The 21,443-nt window shown below is 39.0% G+C and overlaps 4 protein-coding genes across 4 annotated transcripts; 2 read left to right on the forward strand and 2 right to left on the reverse strand.

The window, feature by feature from the left end:
* Positions 1-2,037: 2,037 nt before the first annotated feature.
* Positions 2,038-5,298, reverse strand: LOC116196439 (arginine decarboxylase-like). The gene is made up of 3 exons (XM_031526159.1): positions 4,527-5,298; positions 3,618-4,169; positions 2,038-3,463 (listed from the first exon to the last, which is right to left on the reverse strand). The coding sequence occupies exons 1-3, from the start codon at positions 4,707-4,709 to the stop codon at positions 2,393-2,395; spliced, it is 1,806 nt and encodes a 601-aa protein (XP_031382019.1). The 5' UTR covers positions 4,710-5,298; the 3' UTR covers positions 2,038-2,392.
* A 158-nt stretch (positions 5,299-5,456) lies between these two features.
* Positions 5,457-9,176, reverse strand: LOC116196440 (methyl-CpG-binding domain-containing protein 2-like). The gene is made up of 6 exons (XM_031526160.1): positions 8,969-9,176; positions 8,141-8,216; positions 7,139-8,041; positions 6,969-7,022; positions 6,701-6,855; positions 5,457-5,994 (listed from the first exon to the last, which is right to left on the reverse strand). The coding sequence occupies exons 3-6, from the start codon at positions 7,939-7,941 to the stop codon at positions 5,768-5,770; spliced, it is 1,239 nt and encodes a 412-aa protein (XP_031382020.1). The 5' UTR covers positions 7,942-8,041; positions 8,141-8,216; positions 8,969-9,176; the 3' UTR covers positions 5,457-5,767.
* Positions 9,177-10,830: 1,654 nt separating this feature from the next.
* LOC116198173 lies at positions 10,831-12,783 on the forward strand. Its single transcript, XM_031528522.1, has 2 exons — positions 10,831-11,063; positions 12,429-12,783. Exons 1-2 carry the CDS (start codon positions 10,896-10,898, stop codon positions 12,474-12,476), a joined length of 216 nt encoding a protein of 71 aa, XP_031384382.1. The 5' UTR covers positions 10,831-10,895; the 3' UTR covers positions 12,477-12,783.
* Positions 12,784-18,677: 5,894 nt separating this feature from the next.
* LOC116197728 (pre-mRNA-splicing factor ISY1 homolog) lies at positions 18,678-20,743 on the forward strand. Its single transcript, XM_031527958.1, has 2 exons — positions 18,678-19,217; positions 19,951-20,743. The coding sequence occupies exons 1-2, from the start codon at positions 18,806-18,808 to the stop codon at positions 20,439-20,441; spliced, it is 903 nt and encodes a 300-aa protein (XP_031383818.1). The 5' UTR covers positions 18,678-18,805; the 3' UTR covers positions 20,442-20,743.
* The last annotated feature ends 700 nt before the right edge of the window (positions 20,744-21,443 follow it).

Raw genomic sequence — 21,443 nt, forward strand, 5'->3', positions numbered from 1 at the left:
TGTTAGCACGACTTTCATTTTTTTCGATTGGTGGGCCTCGACGACAACCATCATCTGCCCAATCGAGAATGCTAACGACGACAAAGGTCTCCGATGACACTGATTAGGGGGATGGTGTTCACCGATGAGACTTCCACTACCTACCCTCTTCATTCTTTTCTCGATTTTACTTTTTCTTTTTTCAAATTCAGACAAATGAGATGTCGCACCTATAACGTCGTCGACGGCTTTGGCTACTTTTATCGGAGGGTGTGACCACAGATTCTCCTTTAAATTAATGAAAAAGTTGAGGCGTGCTAAAATTAAATCGAATTGATAGTTCGTACATTTTTAGGTTAATAAAAAAATTCGTGCAAGAATTGATAAAATATGAAAAGTCCGTATTTTTTTATACAATTGACCCTTTTATCTATTTTTATCAATGAGACAACACTTTTTTCGGCTTATATTGGTCAAGACTAATTTGGTGTTGACTGACTTGACATTAGTTACGAGATAATTTATCCGCATGTAACATACGGCCAGAATGACATTGAATGAACATATTTCTTACATAATAACTTTATACGATATAAATCAATCAAAATCGGGAGGATCCCAGTCCTCTAAATGTAGGGTTTTTATTGTCTCGAAATTTTTTACTCAAGCCCGAAGCTGAATTTCGAAGAACTCCGTAAGGGGAGTAATAAAGTCATACCTACTCCTATGATTGAGTTTCGCAAGTGCCTTTTTTTTTTCCTCTTTTTATGTGCTCAAGTGATGTGATTTTATTACATGTATTTTTCGTGCAATTTTTTTCAGTTTTGATAGAATCCTCGTTACATCGAGTAAAAAAATTGCATTGTTGTTTTATGTGATCAATGTAATATTAGAGAAAACTTTCAATGATTATGACTCGGCACATAATGTGAGAACACTCTAATCAAATTACGATAAATAGAAGAATAAATATTAACCACTTAAGTAATTATCATAATTATTTTTAATTTTTATTATTTTATTATTTTTCTCATCAAATCATTGTAAAATATGATTATTTCAAATTTTCTCATATTATTAGTTTTTAATCAGAAAAATTTTAAAGATACATTCGAACTAACCAAAAAAAGAACCATTGACTCACTCATCCCTTTTTTTTCCAATATCGTCTCTTTTATTTATTTATTTTTTTTGCTAGAAATATCGTCTCCTTTATTATATTTTAACTTTCAATGAGATTATATAGCAACAAGAAAAATTACTTTACTCCTAAATCTTAATGGTAAATAATTTAATTGGTCGGCTTCCACCAATTATTATTATTGTTCTTCTTCTTCTTGTTCTTATTATTATTGTTGTCGTTATCGCTACTACTAGTCTACTACCACTATTATTATTATTATTATTATTATTATTAGTTTTAGTTTTATTTCTGTATTGCTAACTTTTCATCAAATCTTAAAAGGAGCAAAAAGTAGGCATCTGCTAGCAAAAGGAGAACCATTTACTCCCTTTTCAAATATTTGTTCTTTATTTTTATTTTTTTTGACATTTTCTACCAAACGCCCTCCCTTACTTTATATGTCTTTGTCTTTATTGTTGTCTTATTTGTACTAGATTCCACCTTACATATTCGTAGAATTCCATTATTTTGTCATTATTATTGTCTTATTTGTACTAAATTCCACCTTATATGTTCATAGAATTCCATTATTCTTATTCATTATAAAAAAAGCATTTTGTTATTCTTAATTATATTACTTGTATTAGGTTGTATCTTCCATGTTTGAAGCATTTTATTTTTTTTCCTTATTAAAATTAGTGCAGAAAAGCTTTGAAAACTATTTATAGGGAGAAATTCAACACCCAATGCAAGTTTCTTAAGTCAACGTGCCAATAATTTCTTCTTATTTTCAGCAAACTGTCAGAGAATTATAGTGAGTGCTCAATCATTTAGATGTACATATATATATATATATATTAACATTGACTCCACCCAATTTCCACTTGCATAGATATCGTATAAGACAAGATAATATAATATTATGAAGTAAAGAATGATATTCCATTATTTATTTTCAAAAAAAAATTGTTAAATCACATAAAAGATAGAAATTCTAATAAGCAATCGTACATCAACTTTCAGACTAATAAATCTCAACTTACAAGTATTACCTCATCTACAGGTACTTTATAACCAGCTATCTTGAGCTCTAGCTGTTCAGCCAGCGCCATCTCAAGCCTTACCCGAATTTGAGTTTCGTCAAACACCGAGTCGAGGTCAAGCCAGACGGGTTTGAGTGAAATGAAGCTTAAAAGAAGAAGAGATCAAGCTCGAGTTTTCTGAGCTGGAGTTTGTGATCGGTTCGACTGTATGCATACCTTTTAACATCTCAAAGCTACCGAGTTTGAATTATCCCTTATCAAATGCATCTTCTTCCAACAAACCTATCCGTGAAAATTTCTCACAGCACACAACAATGGAAGAGAGTTCGGAATCAGAAGCTCCACTGATGGCTGCACCATTCCTCTTAGCCTTCAGCAAATAATTCAATCCTCTCTCAGTGATGATCTCCCCGGGGATAGTTACCGGGATCCCTGGAGGATACGGACATATAAGCTCCCCGGATATTCTCCCTATGCACTCCGTGATGCTCACTCTCCTTTTCCTCGCAAAGAATGCCTCTCTGGGACTCATCCTTGTGTTGGTCTCAACAAATGGCTCGAAATGATGGTTACAACTCCCCCTATCATTGATCTTCCCAATAGATGACCTCACAGACAACTGCTTGATTCCGGAAACCAACCTCTGGACATGTTTTTCGCAGGTTCCCAGATTCAATGCGAAAGTAACAGATTGATTCTCAACGAGTTCACAGACAACCCCGTGATCTCCATACAACACGTCATCCGCTTCATAACCAGATAGACCAAGTCGCCAAAAACCGACTGTCAGCCGAAGAGGATCTATAGCACAGCAATTAGGGAAGCTCGAAGGCTCAAGAACCGTAACACCATGAATTTCTTTGATCAGTTGTCTAGCATCAACTGACAAATTGATTGTTCTGCTGAACAGAGTTCCTCGGTTTTCACTCAGCTGAGCTCTAGTAGCATCCAAGGATGATAGAAGTAGATAACTTGGACTGCTGCTCTGAAGAATTTGCAGGCTCCTAGAGATTCTGTCCCTGTCTACTATATTCCCAGACATGTGCAGCATTGATGATTGTGTGAGGGAACAAAGAACTTTATGGGTAGATTGTATCGAAATATCAGCCCCTTGCTCGAGCGCTGAGGGGGGAAGCTGGTTGTGGAGTCCTAGATGGGCACCGTGAGCCTCGTCAACAATCAGCGGGACCCTGACAGAATGACATAGCTCAGAAATCTCAGCTATGTTACTGCATAAACCATGATACGTTGGAGAAGTGAGAAATACCGCCGAAGCTTTTCCTCCTTCTAATGCCAGTTCATCCAATGCTTTCTTTACCTGCAGTAAGCACGACTGTCTTAAATCAAACATGTCATACCAAGAATCACGCATTCATCCTTCAATCTACAGGGCACGTGTGAACAAAGCAAAGTCAAAGATAGGGAAATTGTATGAAATTGCAGAAAATGCGACATGTGGTAATTGGACTTGCCTGTTTTGAACTGATCCCCCCAGCGATCTCCCATTGAGAGCTATACTCAGGGACGATATACTTCGGGATTGCACCAGACAACACCATACCAGAAATAGCCGATAAATGACAGTTCCGAGGGAGAACAATGGTGTCCCCTGGACAGCAGGTGGCCATAACAGCAGCTTGGACCCCGCACGTGGTCCCTCCTACGAGAAACCATGTCTCCGAGGATCCGAACAACTCAGCTGCTTCCTTCTGTGCCTCCAAGATGGGGCCCGATGGAGAGAAGAGGTTGTCTAGCTCGGGAAGCTCTGGCAGGTCGTGGAGAAATGGGCCTATCCCGATGAGATCCACCAATGAAGGCGGGGCAGCTCTACCTCTATTGTGTCCTGGGAAATGGAAACTTGCAGCATCTTGCTGGGCAGAAGATTTTAGGGCATTAACCAAAGGAGGAGGGCGGTATCGCTGGGGTCCCAAAGAATTTCTAACCGGAGCATTATCCCCTGTGCTGAGAGGAACTCCAGGTTCGCTCTTCTTCGTTTCCTGTGCAAGCCCGACTTCACTTCTTCCCTGTTAGATGATCCGAAGGATCGGCATTACTAACTTTGCAGCTCAACAAATTAATAAGCGAGGATCCAAATGATCTATATGTGCTTCCCAAAACTTGTGCTTGGAAACAAAGTTCCGGATTACGGAAAACAGCTTTGGAATCATTTTCCCTACTCCAATCTCCATATAGAACGAATCCGAGCTACGAAACAATTAATGCCATTTCCAAGAACTCCTCACTCAAGCATTACAACAAGCACTGACAGCAACATACTTCACTCGTCCCTTCAACAACCAACATCGAAGTTTGTCACCGAGTAACAAAACCAACGCCAGGACGGAATTAAGGAGCAAGAGTTATCACCAGTGAGCACTCACCGGATTACTACCATTACCGGGGAGCTCTCCTCGAGCCGCGAAGGCCGGAGTCGTCTCTCGGACTCGCCTGACCGTTGATGGTAATGACGCGAGAGCGTCGGAGGGTGAGACTTTTAAGCGAACTTTGGGGCGAAATGAGGAGCTTAAGGAAAGTAGAGATGGCGGAGAAGCAGCGGGAGCCATGGCTGCAGAGTGAGTGGTGCAGAAGCAATAATTTTGGCCGGTTTTGGGAGGGAAAAAAAAAAGAATTAAATTGGGGCAAAATGTGAAGCGTGTTGGGCCGAGTTCAGGCCCGATGGGCCTGCTTAAAGCCCATAGGCTCAATGGGAGGCCCACAAATGAACCTCGCAAAGAGTAGCAAAAAAGGGAAATAAATATGCACGAGAAGTCCCAATAGCAAGAATCGATGTGGCAATTTCTTTAATTCATGCAATCAAAGGTGCGTATGGATACATCTTTCTTTAAAGTGAAATGAATACATATGATCTTAATATTCTAGCAGCCTGAGAAAAAGGATAGAACTGTAGATCGAGAGGGTCGAAAATATACATGTTATACAGAAAAAGGGTAGAACTGTAGAACAAGAGGGGTCGAAAATAGACATGCTTCTCAGTATGCATCATGATATTCAAAGGCCCAATGGACCCTGACTAACCCAATTCGAACCAAGTTAGCCCTTTCAAAGGTAAAACTCTTGCAATCACAAATTTTCTCAATTTATAAGATTCGCAGCTGAAACTTAATACCACCAACCCGTGTTAATATAGACACGTTATTCAACCAAGTCATATCCGGATTTAGAATTTTTGCTAGACCTAAAAGAATTAGGTCTAAGCAAAGCCTAAAAAGCAAAGGATGAGTACCCTAACTAACAAAAGAGAACAATGATCAGTTACAAAACAAACTACTAAAAAGGCCTCAAAGGAAGGATGAAATAAGGCCCGCTACTATATAAATTTCAAAAACTAGTAAGACAAACTTCTCAAGCAAAAGTTCATTTGAACATGCTACAATATTACCCACATACAGCTTCTACTTGTGTATATATATATTGACGATGAACGTCCAAAAATCATACAACCATTGCCACAACACCTCGAAGCCCCTCCATTCCCCTTCCCCCCCTCAAAGCCACAAAAGCGGTTCACCCCAAGAAAGACATTCAAAAGTATTTCCTCCTAACTGGGACCCGAAGATGAAGACTGGCATTAAGGAACTCGAGAGATTGTAATTTTCTAGTTCTAAAACTGACCAGGCTCGCCTAGCCCAAAATTGTGTTGATGGTATGGTTCATTGCTACTATACATTTGTTCACGCAACGGATTCTTCGGTTTCTTCTTCTTCTTCTTCTTTGGCATTGGAAACTGATCGAGAGATGAGCTCCCGAAGGATGAAGAAGATGATAAGCCTGGCATGCCCAGTTGCAGTTCCGTCAAGTCCTCGGGTGCTGCCCATGCTAGTGGTCTTGCTGCAAGCATAGACCCAAATAATCAAACGAGAATGCCAGAGAAACATGCGAGTACTTTTTTCCTCAAGTTTCAAAAGGAAAACAGATAAGTAAATGCGATGCAGTTTTCTAAAGAAAATGAAGCAAGAAAGGTTTTGATGTATTGATCTGGGCAATAAGAATTCTGCTCATAAAATAAACTGAATGCCATCTAAACAGACTAAATTAATAGAAGACCACAAGTGCTGCAAGTATTTTAAGGGAACAAGCATCATATTTTTGTTGTAAAAAGCATATACAATAGAAAGAAAAAATATCCCTTAGGCTTAGTCCAAGCGACAGCACACCTTATGATTGCAGTCTCATGGTTTATTAGGCAAAAAGAGTCAATTGAACGACCTTCTTTTCTTTTAAAATGACAGCAGTAAACATCAAAGTAGTTCAGGTCATCTTATGCAAAATACAATAAGATCAATGCATAAGGCTTGAAACTATAAGCACTAGTACTTCCTTTCTTTTGTTCGTAATGTATAATTCCCCATAATTCTGACCTCCATGTTATTACTCTCACGAGACATTTCAGATCCAGATCACCCCAATTTTGACCAAGTGGGATGATAATTTTCACCATATTGGTCTGAACAAGGCCGACTAATTTTGTGAAAAACTCAATGGGCTTAATCAAACATCATTATCTTCATTAGTTCAAGGAACATGCAGCACATACCTTCACCAGCATCAAGAGGTCTGCCATCATAAGAAACATGACCACGAGAGGGCCGCTTCCTCACATAATTTTCTTGCAGCGGCCGAGGAATTTGAAAGGAAAACTGTGACATTGTCACTCCATTTGCCACATACTCTGGGTGCTCCATCAGGTATCTGTGCGATCGCAAGTGCTATAAGGGCTAAAATTCCTTCCAAGAAAAGAGGAAAAACGGCATGCTTGAATCCACTAAGAAAGCAAAAGAGGAGGGGAGTGTGCTTGGACATACTTCTGTATCTCAACCATTGAACGAAGTCTCTTGCCTGATGGAGACACATAGTACCTGAAAAACGTTCGGCGTGAAACATTAGGGCCCGAATGAACACCCAGAATAATAAACAAACGGAAAGAAAGGACTAATAAGTTCAAGGCATAGAAACTCTGACAGGTATAACTTACACATCTGCAAATTTAGTGCCCCCTTCGCCTCTAATCCTTAGAAGCCGTTGCCACCCAGGAGGTGGCTGGGCAATGTTAGGCTTGTCAATTGCCCAGAGTCTGCTACCATCTTGGGAAATGTCCTCGGGATCATCACATGATATATCGGGTCGCCACTCACGAACCGTCTCACAGAAAAAGGGGACTTGAAGGATACGTTCACGTATTTCTTCATATTTCTCCTTTGTTGGTATGAGCCTCCATTTAAAGCAGTTTGCACACTGGACTGTGAAAGCTCCAACAGACGGCAAAACCTTGGGAGGTTGATTTGCACAATGTCTCACAAATGGTGAATGCTGGGACTCCGAGGGATCAGGAACAGGCACAATCTGACCCCCTCCATTAATCAAAGGATCATAAACCACCAGTTGCTTTGAATAGTCATCATTTGATTCATCATCCACCGGCTGTTTGGAAGTCTTCCCATTTGATTCATCAGTTACCGACTCTTTCAAATTCTTCTCGTTCGATTCATCATCGGCTGATTGTCTTGAAGTCTTCTCATTTGATTCATAATCCACAGGCTGTTCTGAAGTATTCTCTTTTGATTCATCATCAACCTGCTGACCCAAAGGCTTCTCATTTGATTCATCACAACACTCTTTGTTCTCACAAGACTCTCTATCCCTTATGGAAGTAGATGTATCTGTCGGCTCCTGATTGATGTCATCCGAGCTATCAGGTAGGCTTGACTCTTGTTCCTTTTCTTTCTTTTTAAACTTAACGATTAACTTAAGTGTGGGCTTTCCAGGTGACGACTGCATCTGGATAGAACTCAAGCACCTGCTTTGACCAGTTTGTAAAATAACCAAACTGACCTTTCAGCACATTTGATCCTTTAAAACACCCGAGTAATATGAGGGTCTACATGAAAAATATGAAAAGTAAATTGATTAGAATTTCTCATGCATGGCATCTACACAGAAAGGTAATAGGTCAAAATAATTCAGAAATATAACCAACCTATTTCAGCACATGCAAAGAAGTTACTCTTCTCCTGTTATCATGCGAGTATGCAAAAAGCAGCTTATTTAAAGCTCTGCATGAGAGATTCCAATATGTTAGTGAGAAATACCATAAGAAAAAACTCGAAAATCAAACACACCCACCAGCAATCTGCTCTTTAGCACCCAGATTGTTGCTAAATCAAGAACACACAAATCATCTATTGAACATTCTTTATTAACAAAAGATTACAAATCTCAGCTAGGCAAAGGAACAGAGGATCATCATCCCAAAAAATAACACCAGGATAAAGCAAATTACCGCGTGATACAATAAGATTGCTTATAGATAATAAATACGGCACAGAACATTCGAATACCAACACTGACGAGGTTAGAGACAGTATCAAAGGGAGCCTTAAAGCTCTCTAGCTTCTCTCATTTCTCGCTTACTTGAGCAGTGCTCGATGTATTATATAAAGCTCCAAACTTTCATATCATATTACAGTTCACTTGTGAGGTCGTACCAGCAAGAACAACATTGCTATGCTAAATCAGCATTAGGAAAGACCACCACTGATGCCCATTATCGAAATCTACGGAGACTGATTGCAATGAAAATGCTCCAATGTCTAATCAAAAAGGCCCTGAGGCTGTCAAGTTCAAATGCAAGGAAGAATCAACAGACGGAAAACGCAAGCAAGCAGCGGATCAGAGGAGTAAGAACAGAGGAGACGCAAGACCTGAACAGCATGATCGGATCCAGCAGCAAATCATCCAATCGTGATCAGAAAGCTACAATCAAGAACTTGAGCTGGAGAGAGAGAGAGAGAGAGAGAGAGATTACGAGAGGGGTTGAAGAAGGAGGGGATCAGTAGGGCCGTCGAATCAGAGCCGCCATGGCCGAGCTGAGCGGGGTGACAGATCTTGCGGAGAATACGAGCTCGGAAACGGCGACGTTGCTTTCGTTGAGCTGTGTGCTATCGTTCTTCTCGATAACAGAGAAGAGAGGGGAGAGAGAGAGAGACAGAGCAGAATAGAATGAAAATGAACAACAAAATCAGAGACAAGATAGTTTTTTCTTTTTTCCCTTCATTATTTTTACAAATAAATAAATAAATGAATAATGAATGACCAATGTCTCTTTTTTCTTTTTTTCTTTTTTTTTTTTATAATCTCAAAATTCTCGAATAAATCTTTATCCTAGTGGTTATTATTTTATGTATTATATCACTGTTTTGCCACTGCAATTAATTTTGGATTTGGATTTGGTTCTCTAATCATAATAGATGAGCTCAGTCTGTTGATTATTATTGACAAGCGGACCGATTCTCAAGCATTTTTAACTTCGGCTAGTAAATTGAAAAGGAGGAAGAAATATCAGAAAAGAAAATTGTGAAAAATTATTTTATGTACTAGAAATACGAAGATGAACCTTTCAATTATAAGAATGATTTAGGAGTTGAGTAAAAGCAAAACAAAATAAATAATACACGAGATATTTCATTAGTAAGAATGAATTTACAACCTCTTGGTAGAAAGTGTATGACACTAACTTTTAAGTAAATAAAATAGAAAATCTAATTGTGCATTAATACCGTTTCATTTTTGTTTTTACATATTCAATGAAGGACTCTCAATTATCAAGAAAATATTAGTTCTTCTAAACTTGCTAGAAAGAAAGAAAGAATTGATTTTTATAATAACACTAGGAAAAAAAATCTCACGCATTACCGCAGATTAATTTCATGATAAAATAATATCACAAAATCAGTAAAGTGTGTTAAATTTGAAATTATTTTAACTTTCTTAAATATGCAATATTTGATTATTCCTAATATGTTCTCCACTAATATTCCTCCACAATTCAAATTATCAAGTATGTGAATCATATAATGGTAATTGATGATTAAATGATGTTTCATGATTCAAAATTTTTTAAAAAAATAGATAGAAACTTTAAAAAAATATGAAAATGGAGAACATTCAAAATATGGAAATAGGAAGTGTTCAAATTAATATACTCATATAATTAAAAAAACTAGTGAAATATTAAAAAAATTCCTCAATAACTGAATAAAACTCATCGAGATATGTGATTTATTTTAGTTTAATTTGTTCAATATCTTACAAATAAAAATTTTAAAATTCATTTTATGCATTGTTTTTTGATTTAATATAATTTCTCCAACACCCTAATCCCTACACAATATTTAGCACTCTTTGTATATATGGAAATATGCATATTACTATCTCTTTTTTATTTGTACTTCTATAAGGTTAAAGTAAATATTTGCTTATCATTATAATTTTCTCTTCTTTAACTCTCACTTACAATTTGTAATATTTACTCAATGGAATATGTAGCTGTTCTTATGTTCTTTTTTCTATTTATTTAAAATCATCTCATGTTTATATGTGTTGTTTACCTATTTCTGGCATATAAAAGTTGACAAAAGATTATTGCACAACACGCGGTTATTAACTGGCTTCTCATATGCTTAAGGCCATTTAAGAGTAAATAGCCGTTGAAAGCAAGATATTTACTAGACCATAATCAAAATCATTTAGTAAGATATAAAAACGGATCAGGCCCGGCCCGGCAGAATGATGGGCAGCCCATTTTGTGAAATGGGCTCTCGCTGAATCGGGTCGGATAGACTCGTTAACCCGCTTCTCACATCCCTAAGGTCCAGTGATCAGTACCAAGCCTAAACGAAATCACAGCAGCGCGGAGAGGACAGAGAGAGAGGAAGCTGAGAGAGAGAGAGAAGATGGGAGGGGGAATGGAAGCTCACAAGAACAGGTTCATAGAGGATTGGAGCACGGCGAGGGAGAACCTCGAGCACAACTTCCGGTGGACTCGCCGGAACCTGGCTCTCGTCGGCATCTTCGGCATCGCCATCCCCGTCTTAGTCTACAAGGGCATAGTCCGTGAATTCGTACGTCCATTCCTCTCTCTCTCTCTCTCTCTCTGTGGCTCGATTTCTGTAGCTGCGGATTTTGACCTGCGATTGATTGCCTTTCTGCTGACGATTGGATTCTGTGAGCTGAGATCTATCCGTGACCGTACCTACAGTTTTGCTGGTGATGGTTCTGTTATGAGCTTGAGCAGGCGGAATTTACATTGTTAGCCTGGCCGGAGTCCAGGTTGGGAGTGAATGGGGCCAGTAGTCATCAAGAAGAGATGGAAACTAGGGAAATTTACCTGGCTTGTTCGAGCTCGAGGACGATATAGTGCTGGAGCAATTGGTGATTTTGAAATTTGAAGAGATAGTCTGATTAAAGTAGAAGATATGAGGAATTTGATGGCGGAGTATTGTGTCGTAATCTGATAAGAGTTAGGAAGGATATTGTGATATGGTTAGAATATGCTGTGAATTTGGCAGCAGGATAATTATCGGCAAGTAATGTGTCAGGTTGTCGTTAGAGTAATTCCAATTTTCAGATAGGGATATTTGTCAAATCACTTCACCTGATAAGTTTCCCGGGTTGCGGTTTCTAGCGTGTGAGGTTGCGCATTCTGATCCGTAGCTGTTGAAGTTCATCGAAGATGCTTGTAAAGACGGAACATATGGTGTAGCTGCCTTGAATGCAGAGTTTGACCGTTTCTGTTGATAGATGGGATTCGAGTTTCAAGTAGAAAGCACTCTCCTTTCTTTGTTGCATTCGTGTATCAAATTAATTGGTAGAGTGAGCTTCTGGGATTTTCAACTAATTGCTGAGCTCAATTTTAGAGTGGCTCTGGTGGATCAGTGACATCGAGAATAAGCAGAAAGAAGGGTCTAGTGTTTTTAAAGAGCCTTGCTTTATGAGCTTTCCTAATGTTCCTTGCATCACTATGCGTTGAATGCTATTCATAAGCAAAGTAGGAGTACTCCTTCGACAAAATGAGTCAAAGGCATTTATCAGTCAGAGTGGTTATTAGGGCTGGAAAGTTAAATTGCCCGGTGTACAACAGCAAGAAGTTTGTGCAACAGTATCTCTGCTTGGAGCCACTGAACTTCTCTTTTGCTAGCCACACAAGCCATAATGAATGTGTGGATTGGCGAAAACAGATTTGTCTTTCCGCTGTTTGTTGCATTTGACGTTGTTTGGGTCAATAACATTGCATAGCTATTTTGTTGAGATAGCTATACAGCAGAGTGTGCCAGCTGTTGGGTTTTACCATAGCTTTCCAGTTCTATTTCTTTCTTGCATTTGATTTGGGATCTCCACTGTTTCATCCTTGTGATCATATAGATGGAGTTTATCTGAAATTGCGTTGAAACTGCAAATTAATGGCACTGTGTTAATCTTATGGGCAGCACATGCAAGATGAGGATGCAGGAAGACCGTACCGGAAGTTCCTCTGATTATTACGGAGATCGCCGGCATAATAAGTGTGGATGTGCTTTGGACCACAAACATTTGCTTTCTTGCCGTGTTTATCTATGGGGACATGTTCCTTTGCTGTTCTGGAGATCACTGTTGGAAAAATCACACCGCTATGTTCTGTTATAAGCGTTAATTCAGTGCAAATTCATTGCCAATGTTGACAATGCTTTACGAATAACCGAACAATACTCTAATTTGTATTGCAAATTAGCATGTTTTCTAAGCTTGTCCTTAAATTTCTGGGGCAAGCCAAAGGACATTGGAGAGGATTTCTGGAATGTTAAACGAGGGCTGCAATATTGTGAGACCATAAAGGAGCTATCTGATCTTGGGCATATACAACGAAAAGAAAATGGATTTAAATTGACCATATGCGGAATGCGGTCTCTTCGATAATCCAAATTTATGGTGTTGAATATGACGATGGGCTAGAGTTTTGGCCCCATGACCTAACTTATGCTATGCAATCAGAGTCTTTGGACTACCCCTGAATGCAACATATTGATGTCGGAATTCTGAAATCTTATTGGAGTATTATTGATATCAGAACTCAGTGAGATACAGAAATCTTTATATATATATATATATATATTTGCAATAGCCACTGGATCAGCCTCCGCGCATCGGCTTTCAGATTGAACTAAAGTTGATCATACGGTCACACAGCGGATTCGAAGATTAATACAACAAAGTCAATGGAAATTCGAAATAACTCGTGCTCGTAGTGAGAAGAGAAGACTTAGGATTTGGTTCCTGAAAGATCACTTTGTCATTGTTTTGGTCCATCAAAGATTTTTCCCACTAGTTTCGTCCCTCAATCTCCATTTTGTCTATTGTTTTAGTCATGTCGTCATATGCGTGGCAACTGACATGGATGTAACTCTGGTAAAATATGAATTCTTTGTTATTGTGGACAAAGAGCACGTTGAATGATATCCAAGATCATTGCAAATCATGATCAACCATTTTGTAAGTGTCCTTTATGGAAGGATGAAGCACATATTTGCGGGTATTTCAAGTGGGAAGACCAATTTCATAACACTTCAAGAATATCCTGGGATCAAAGGAATGTGATATTGTTGAAAAGCAGGATTGTGAAGTGTTAGATTCAACTAAAGAAGCTGGCTTGACTGTGGTGAATTTTGACATTTGTAGTGATTTTGTTGGTTGTGAGGATTGTTGTGGATGGTTTTTCAGCTTAGGAATAGGATGAATCTGAGCTTGGATTGTGGGTTGTTTTTTTGTAGGCTTTCACCTCGAAATATGTTGGAAATTCGGTTGTGTTTTAGAGGAACAAGTCATAAATTTTTTCATTTTGTTGTCCATCTCCATCCATATATGCAACTATTTCGTGTAGGTAATGAATTTTGGTTGTGTATTAATGAGTCGTAATGAACTTTGTTTGGGAACTTTAGCAAGTTCTTGTTCATATGCATTAGCAATTTCTTGTCCACCTGTCTTACAAGATGTTGCTAGCAATAAATTTAGGAGCACACCATGTATGATTTTTATACCATATGCACCAAAATGGAGTCCATACGACAATAAAAAGATAAAAAGAAAGGAACCAAAAGCCACAAATGATGAATTAAACCATATAGCATATACCTTATCATATATAACATTTGCCAATATTTAAAGTCACCAAAATAGTGCCCAAAATGCAAATATAGTCCAAATTACTTCTCAAAAGCCAATGGCCACAAATAACTTATCTTTTTAGTACTAACATATCAAAAGTACTTCCCAAAAGGACATCTTCAAACAAAACGATTCATAACTTTTCAGAACAAGACTATTAAGTACTCCAACCTTTGAAATTACTTATTTGGCTTCTTTGATTCCCTTTTAGGCTCGTTTGTTGGCTTCTTAGGCCTACTTAATGTTTAGTCAATATGAGAAATAGAGGGACTACATGCCAATTCCTGACACATGGATGGTGACATTCTCCATAAAGTTCAAGTACATAATTTGACCAACTACATCATTTAACCAAGACACACTAGTCCAAGTACATCATTTAACAAAAACCATCTGCACAAGTATATTATGAACTAACGTTGTTAATGCAATTGCTTGCTGAGTCTGCGATGGTAAAATGCACGCTACATAATGGTTGCATCAATCATTTTGAGATTTTCTTGGTTTTCTCTTAAGTGGTTTGATTGTTAATTTCTAAGGTCTCATTAATGCTGGATGAGGTATATTTGATGTTTGTTGAGACATGATAAGTGGTTGTTCAACCATACTTGATCGTACATGGACGATAGTTGGAGCCGACAGTTATGTCATTCCTTATAAGTAATAGTTAGTCAATTTAATAGACTAGCAATAAAAAAGCATGATAATTATGAGTTCAAGTCAGTACACCTGCACTTCTAGTCCTATAAACTGAGTCTTAAAAGGCAAAGCTGATGCACTTGAGCTAGTATCAGTCATAACTTTCTTCCTTTTCTTATCTTTCACAATTGTACCTATGCATGTCTTCACATTAGGTCATTTCCTACCACATCTTCCACATTTTATTTGTTTGTACTTCCTTTTAGACTTATATGGGTTCTTAGGCACATTATTAACCTTGGAGTTTTCTTTTTTGGACGACCACTACCCTTGTCAAATCTTGGAGCCTCAATAGGTTCTAGACCAAGCTTCATCCATTAATCATCTCATTGGAGTTATATGTAGAGCATAAATCATTTCCCACGTTGCCTTTGAATAGAAAGGATTGACATACTTCTTTGCATCAATACTAACAAACTGCATACATGCTACTACATGCTTATAAAGGATTTCACACAAATCCCACTCTCTACATGAGCATGTGGACATCTTCAAGTCAACGACATGCTGATGATTGTTGCTGTATATACTTTGGACCTAAAACCTTGCAAGGTCAAGGTCTCTAGCCCAAAGAACATACCATTTGTGACTATCCTTCTTTTCTATTTCTAACTTTGATTGGGCAGCTGGTGTGATTGGACCTCAATATCTTGCAATCTGATTCATACTAAAGTTCATCTTCCTCTTCAGATATAACCCGATCTCCTCTAACATGGTGATGATAGGTTTTCCTCGATGCTCCACAATAGCAGCATTGAACTGTTCGGATATGTTATTACACAGGCTCTGGTTCTTGGTATGTAATTTGAATGTTGCCCTCGTCCAGCTATGCTTATCCAACAAGCCTAGGTATTCATAGGTTTCCTCATTGACACATCTAAGTTCCTCAAAATGCCTTTCAAGCTCTCCCTTGGTGTTTAATTTAGCACATTGCCACACCTTTAGTTGAGATCATCACGGTTCCAATTTTTTCAAACATTTGTTGCCATATGCTTAACACAAAATCTATGAATTGAGTCTGGCGCCATAATTCCTTAATTGTCTCCCTAAGGCCCTATTTAGTAGGTTCATGCATAAAGATATGGAAAATGAAATTGCGATATGAACCAAAGACCTTGTTCCCAACCTTTTGCATGTTTGATATAAACTCCCAACCTTGTTCCCTTGAATCTCCAGTATCTTTAAATAGCTTTCTCAAGAACCAACTCCAAGTATCCTTATTCTCTTGTTCCACAACTGCATATGTTATTACATAAAATGAATGGTTAGGGCCCTGAGTGACAGTAGCTAGTAGAGTGCATCCATAGTAGCCCTTCAAAAAGCATCCATCTAACTATAAGTGGTATACACCTAGGTAGAAACCCCCTCTTACTTGCATCAAAGCATATGTACATCCTATTAAATATAGGAGGGAAGCTCAAGTTTGGTCTATCAAGCCCAATTACAGCACTAAAACCAAGATTGTTTGCTCTAATCTCTCCACAATAATCTCTTAATCTGACATATTGTTTTTGTTCACAGCCTTCAACAAGCTTTCTTGAAATATGCAAATTATTGTATATCTTCCATTCACCCATTTTAATTGGGAATACATTATATAAATACTTATATGCATCCTCTGCAGTCATGTTAGGCATCTTTCTCAGTCATTGTACCAGTTTCTGAGCAATCCATTTACTGTCTGCTTGTTTATTCTGCAACTTCCTGGAGCAGTTATGATTAGAAATGAACTTCTTCAACTGAAAAGCCCCATAAGATTCTGCTCAAGAACAGAATGTCTTCCACTCACAACCAGGTTGCCATTTAATTCTACATATGATCTTATCACTCTTCTTCATAACCATTTCCCTCCTAATTGAAATTGTGTAATCTTTCACACCCTCTTTGAAAACTTGCAAGCTAGGAAATAACATATCCAATTGAAGTTGTACTTGACCATATTCTACATTCTGGTTAAAATCTGCAGGTCTCGTATCATATTCTTCATCATCGCTTCCCTTCAAACTTTCCAAATCTTCAGAGTGATACTCAGTTTTCTCTACAAATTTATCAACAACATTGTGAAAACTAGAAACTACTATAGTTTGTTGAGATGGTTTTTCCTTTATTGTTTTCTTTACTACATCGTGAGCTCTTCATTTGGGTCTTTTCACACGAGAAGATCCAGCCTTGTTGGTTCATTCCCCACCTTTTTTCCTTGCTTCTTCCACTAGAACTTCCACTACTACCTGAACTATAACTTCCCCTGCAACTTCGATTGCTTCTTCCACTACTGCACTCCCTCTAGCTTCCCCTACATCATCATCATCAGTAGAGTCATCATCTTTAATGCCATTACTCCCGGTACCCATGCATCATCTGAATCACTATCATATAAATCTTCCTCATTAAACTCATCAAAACCATCCTCATATCCATCATACTCAAACTACCATGCATCTTCATCTTGTTCTTCATCTTCACCTTCATTATCATCTTCATCAAAAACTTCAAAATGTAGAACCTCAGCAGCTTCATTTGCAAGTGCCGCGACAAACAGTCTCTTCTTCATTTGGGATAAAGTAAAACTCGATTTCCCTTACATTTCTAGTAGATGCATATAATATGTAAGCATCTTGGTCTATTTGAAAATCCCTCAGCCTTTCATGCACTTCTAACTCGGGAACTAACCAGAAGATCTTCTTTGGTTTTTTATATCCATACTTAACATATAAAACATCAATGTCCGGATATGATACTCTGTCAATATCTACCATCCCCCATACATCAATTTTTCCACCAACATATTGCACGTTGGGTTCATAAACTAACTCAACCCATGGTGAAAAATCAATGTGTACAAGTCATCATCCATAATCTGTATATGTATTAGAAAAACAACCATATTGGTTTGTCAGTACTATGCTTTGTTTTTATATTGAAAAAAATAGCAATGGACCACAAAGAAACAACAAAAAGTAACAACATTAATGAACCACAACGAAATAGTAAAATAAAGAGGAACTAAAAGCAGACAACAATTGGATGTTTCTAATTGCCATTCGACAACAAGGGACCACAACAGTATGAGACAATAACCAAAGTCGGCCTTTTGCCATTCCCAAATATTTCAACTGCAATTTAACGACAAAACGTGAAAATGGAAGGGAATCTTGATTGATCGATTGGTAGGGACTGTAAGGGAATCAAGAGCAAATTACTTTGATCGAATATATTACCTTCACAATTGAAATTTTCACATCTTCAATGTGCGATTACCAGAACTTGTCCTCCCAATTTCAACAAACATAAATCAAATTTTGGAACGATTTCAGCATTTAAGGCTCTCTGTTTGACCTAAAACTCTAAATGACAACATATGTGGCTTAATTTGGGCGGGAATGGACGTACTTGTTAGGTCTTAGGGTAGGCAGGCAAGCAAGGAAGAGAATGACACCGTTCAAGCCAATTTTTGAAGGGGGGAGGGTTAACATGACGGCGTTACGTCCATCTCATATGCCACATTGGATTTCCGTCACATTTTTTACGCGCAAATGATGACGTGACTAAAACAATAGACTAAATGGATATTGAGGAACGAAAATAGTGGCAAAAACCTTTGAGGGACCAAAATGATGCAAAGTGATCTTTCAGTGACCAAATCTAAAGTCTTCTCTTGTCAGAAACACTGACGGGACTTATCAGTTCAATCTATAACGGGCTGGGCTTAGATATATTTATAGCCCAAGCCCGTCAAAATTGATCGGACTCATCGACTGAATCAAATCAAATGTCCTAAACGACGTCGTAAGGGTTACGCTTCGGCTTGGCTCTCAGTCCCGTCCCGCGTAATTGCAGAACCGAACGAGGAGGAAGGAAAGGGCATCCCTCCATCCTTCTTCTAACCGCAGTTAGGGTTTTGGCACACTCCCCCCCCCCCCCCCCTCTCTCTCTCTGCGGAGACCTCTGATTCGAAGTTCGCAGCACCATGGCGCGTAACGAGGAGAAGGCGCAGTCGATGCTGAACCGCTTCATTACCATGAAGGCGGAGGAGAAGAAGAAGCCCAGGGAGCGCCGCCCCTTCCTCGCCTCGGAGTGCCGGGACCTCTCGGAGGCCGACAAGTGGCGGCAGCAGATCATGCGGGAGATCGGCCGGAAGGTCGCCGAGATCCAGAACGAGGGGCTTGGGGAGCACAGGCTCAGGGACCTCAATGACGAGATCAACAAGCTCCTCCGGGAGAAGACGCATTGGGAGCGGCGGATTGTGGAGCTCGGCGGGCCCAATTACACGAAGAACGCCCCCAAGATGACTGATTTGGAGGGGAATATTGTCGATGTTCCAAACCCCAGCGGCCGTGGCCCGGGGTACCGCTACTTCGGGGCCGCCAAGAAGCTGCCTGGTAAGATGCAATGCCCTTCCCTATGCCCTTGAACTTGCAATACATACAGGAAAGCTTGTTTATTTGGAACTGGTAGCTCAATTTCTTGCACTAGTTGGTTGAACGAGTCTTGATAGTGTGACTTGCAAGCTTGGTTTTTGGGGTTTTCATCAGCCCTTGCTCTTAGCATATATGTTTCTCTAGCTCTGTACCTTGGTTTCGAACATAGCGCTGATAGGGGAAAGTTTTGTGGTGGATACTTGTTTGCTAGGCGTGTTATAATGTGTACTGCATAATGCATATCTTAGATGTAAGGCGCAGAAGAGATGCTTTTAGTTCACCAAACTAGGTTTTGACGCGGTCTATGATTATAGTGGAAAGATGCCCATCATCATATTGGGTGCACGTTTCCCATTCTGGGTCTTAGGCATTTGTTCTGCTCTGATTGAATTCAGATCGACCTTCGATGCTGAATATCGGTGCCAGCATCAGGCTGTTTAAGGGGACAACTTGCTCTTGGAGGAAGTTGTTTGATTGAACTATTGAGACTTATGGTTGCTAATACAGGGGCTTCCATTTGGTTGTTCTTTTGTAATAAAGTGAAAAATGAGTTGCAGTGGATAATCTTATATTAGATCCGAATATGGATTTGGTTGGTTTGCGAGATTTTCTATTTAAATCAATCCTATAATGCTGAAGGTTTACTTCCGAGACTGACTTGGTTTTCACTTTTGTTATATGAACTTGTGTTCAGGTGTTAGGGAGCTGTTTGAGAAGCCACCGGAGCTTAGGAAGAGGAGGACGAGATATGATATCTATAAAAGGATTGATGCCAGTTATTATGGGTACAGGGATGATGAGGATGGGGTGTTGGAGAGAGTGGAGGGTCCGGCAGAGGCAAAGATGAGGTCAGAGGCTGTGCAAGAGTGGAAGAGGATGGAGGAGATAAGGAAGGAAGCCAAGAAGGCAGTGAAGAGTGCAGAAGTGGTGAACCTCAAGGAGGTGCTGTTCGAGGAAGAAGAAGATGTGGTGGAGGAAGAGAGAAGGATGGAGAGGGAGAAGGAAGAGACTGAAAGGAGGGAGAGGGAGAGTGAGTTTGTTGCCCATGTGCCGTTGCCTGACGAGAAGGAGATCGAGAGGATGGTGGTTGAGAAAAAGAAGATGGAGTTGCTGAATAAGTACGCCAGCGAGATGCTGTTGGAGGAGCAGAGCGAGGTTAAGGAAATGCTAAATATCCAGCGGTAGCTGGTTGCCTCTATGACGTTTGGCATATACTCCATAAGATTCTACACTGCTTGCTTTTCGCAAGAAAATTGCACCTCTGATCTGTCGGTTGAACTGCTCAATATCATCTTTCAGAAAGTCAGGAACGCTCCCCCCCTTGAATTTGAATTGTAGCGAAGTTGCTCTAGCTGTAGTAATCCTCTGTAGGATTTTTGTATATGAGTAGTTTTGTGATACTCGAGTAAAGTTCACTTGATTAAAGTTTATGAACAGTTGGAAAATTTCCGAAAAATTTACAGTCATCGCGATTATCTATTGAACTATAACGGTCATGGTCCTTGGATGACTATGGAAAACTGCCTTGAGCGACAGTAGCTTCTTTGTATTGTGATTGGATCAGACACAGAATTAAGGAAATAGATCTTAAGAGTGTGTTTGGATTTAGAGTTGAGTATTGATTTTAATTTATTTGTAATGATTGTATTGTTGAATTATGAGAAAAAGTATGAAAAAGTAATAAATAATTGAGAGAAAGTAATGATTAAGTAATGATTGTGTTGTTGAATCGTGAAAAAGTAATGAATAGTTGAGAGAATTTAATATTAACAATTGAATTGAATTATTAAAAAAATTTAAAAAATGAGAAAAAATTATGATTGTAATGTTGAATTGAAGATAAATAGAGTTGAATTGAGTTGAAATTTTTTTAAAAAACAAACACACCCTAAACATTTCAAGTCCATTGTGCCCCAGCGTCCTCTAAACATTTCAAGTCCATTGTGCCCCAGCGTCCTCTGGCAATATAACGGGAAGAGTCCAACCGGAATTGCAATGGCGCTTGTAGTCTAGTGGAAGCCAAATTCGAAGTCTAGGGGAAGTCCAATCTGACTCGAATTTGGCGGGGATCAATTATGAATTGAATCTACCTCGAATTATGAATGATTTAGGCCTGAGCTGTCGAAATCGACGTAAGGCCATGGGCTTCCCAAGCCGAGTCAAAGCTACTCCAGCAAATGCCAGCAC

The sequence above is a fragment of the Punica granatum genome, chromosome 2 (assembly GCF_007655135.1).
Source record: "Punica granatum isolate Tunisia-2019 chromosome 2, ASM765513v2, whole genome shotgun sequence".
NCBI classification, from domain to species: domain Eukaryota; kingdom Viridiplantae; phylum Streptophyta; class Magnoliopsida; order Myrtales; family Lythraceae; genus Punica; species Punica granatum.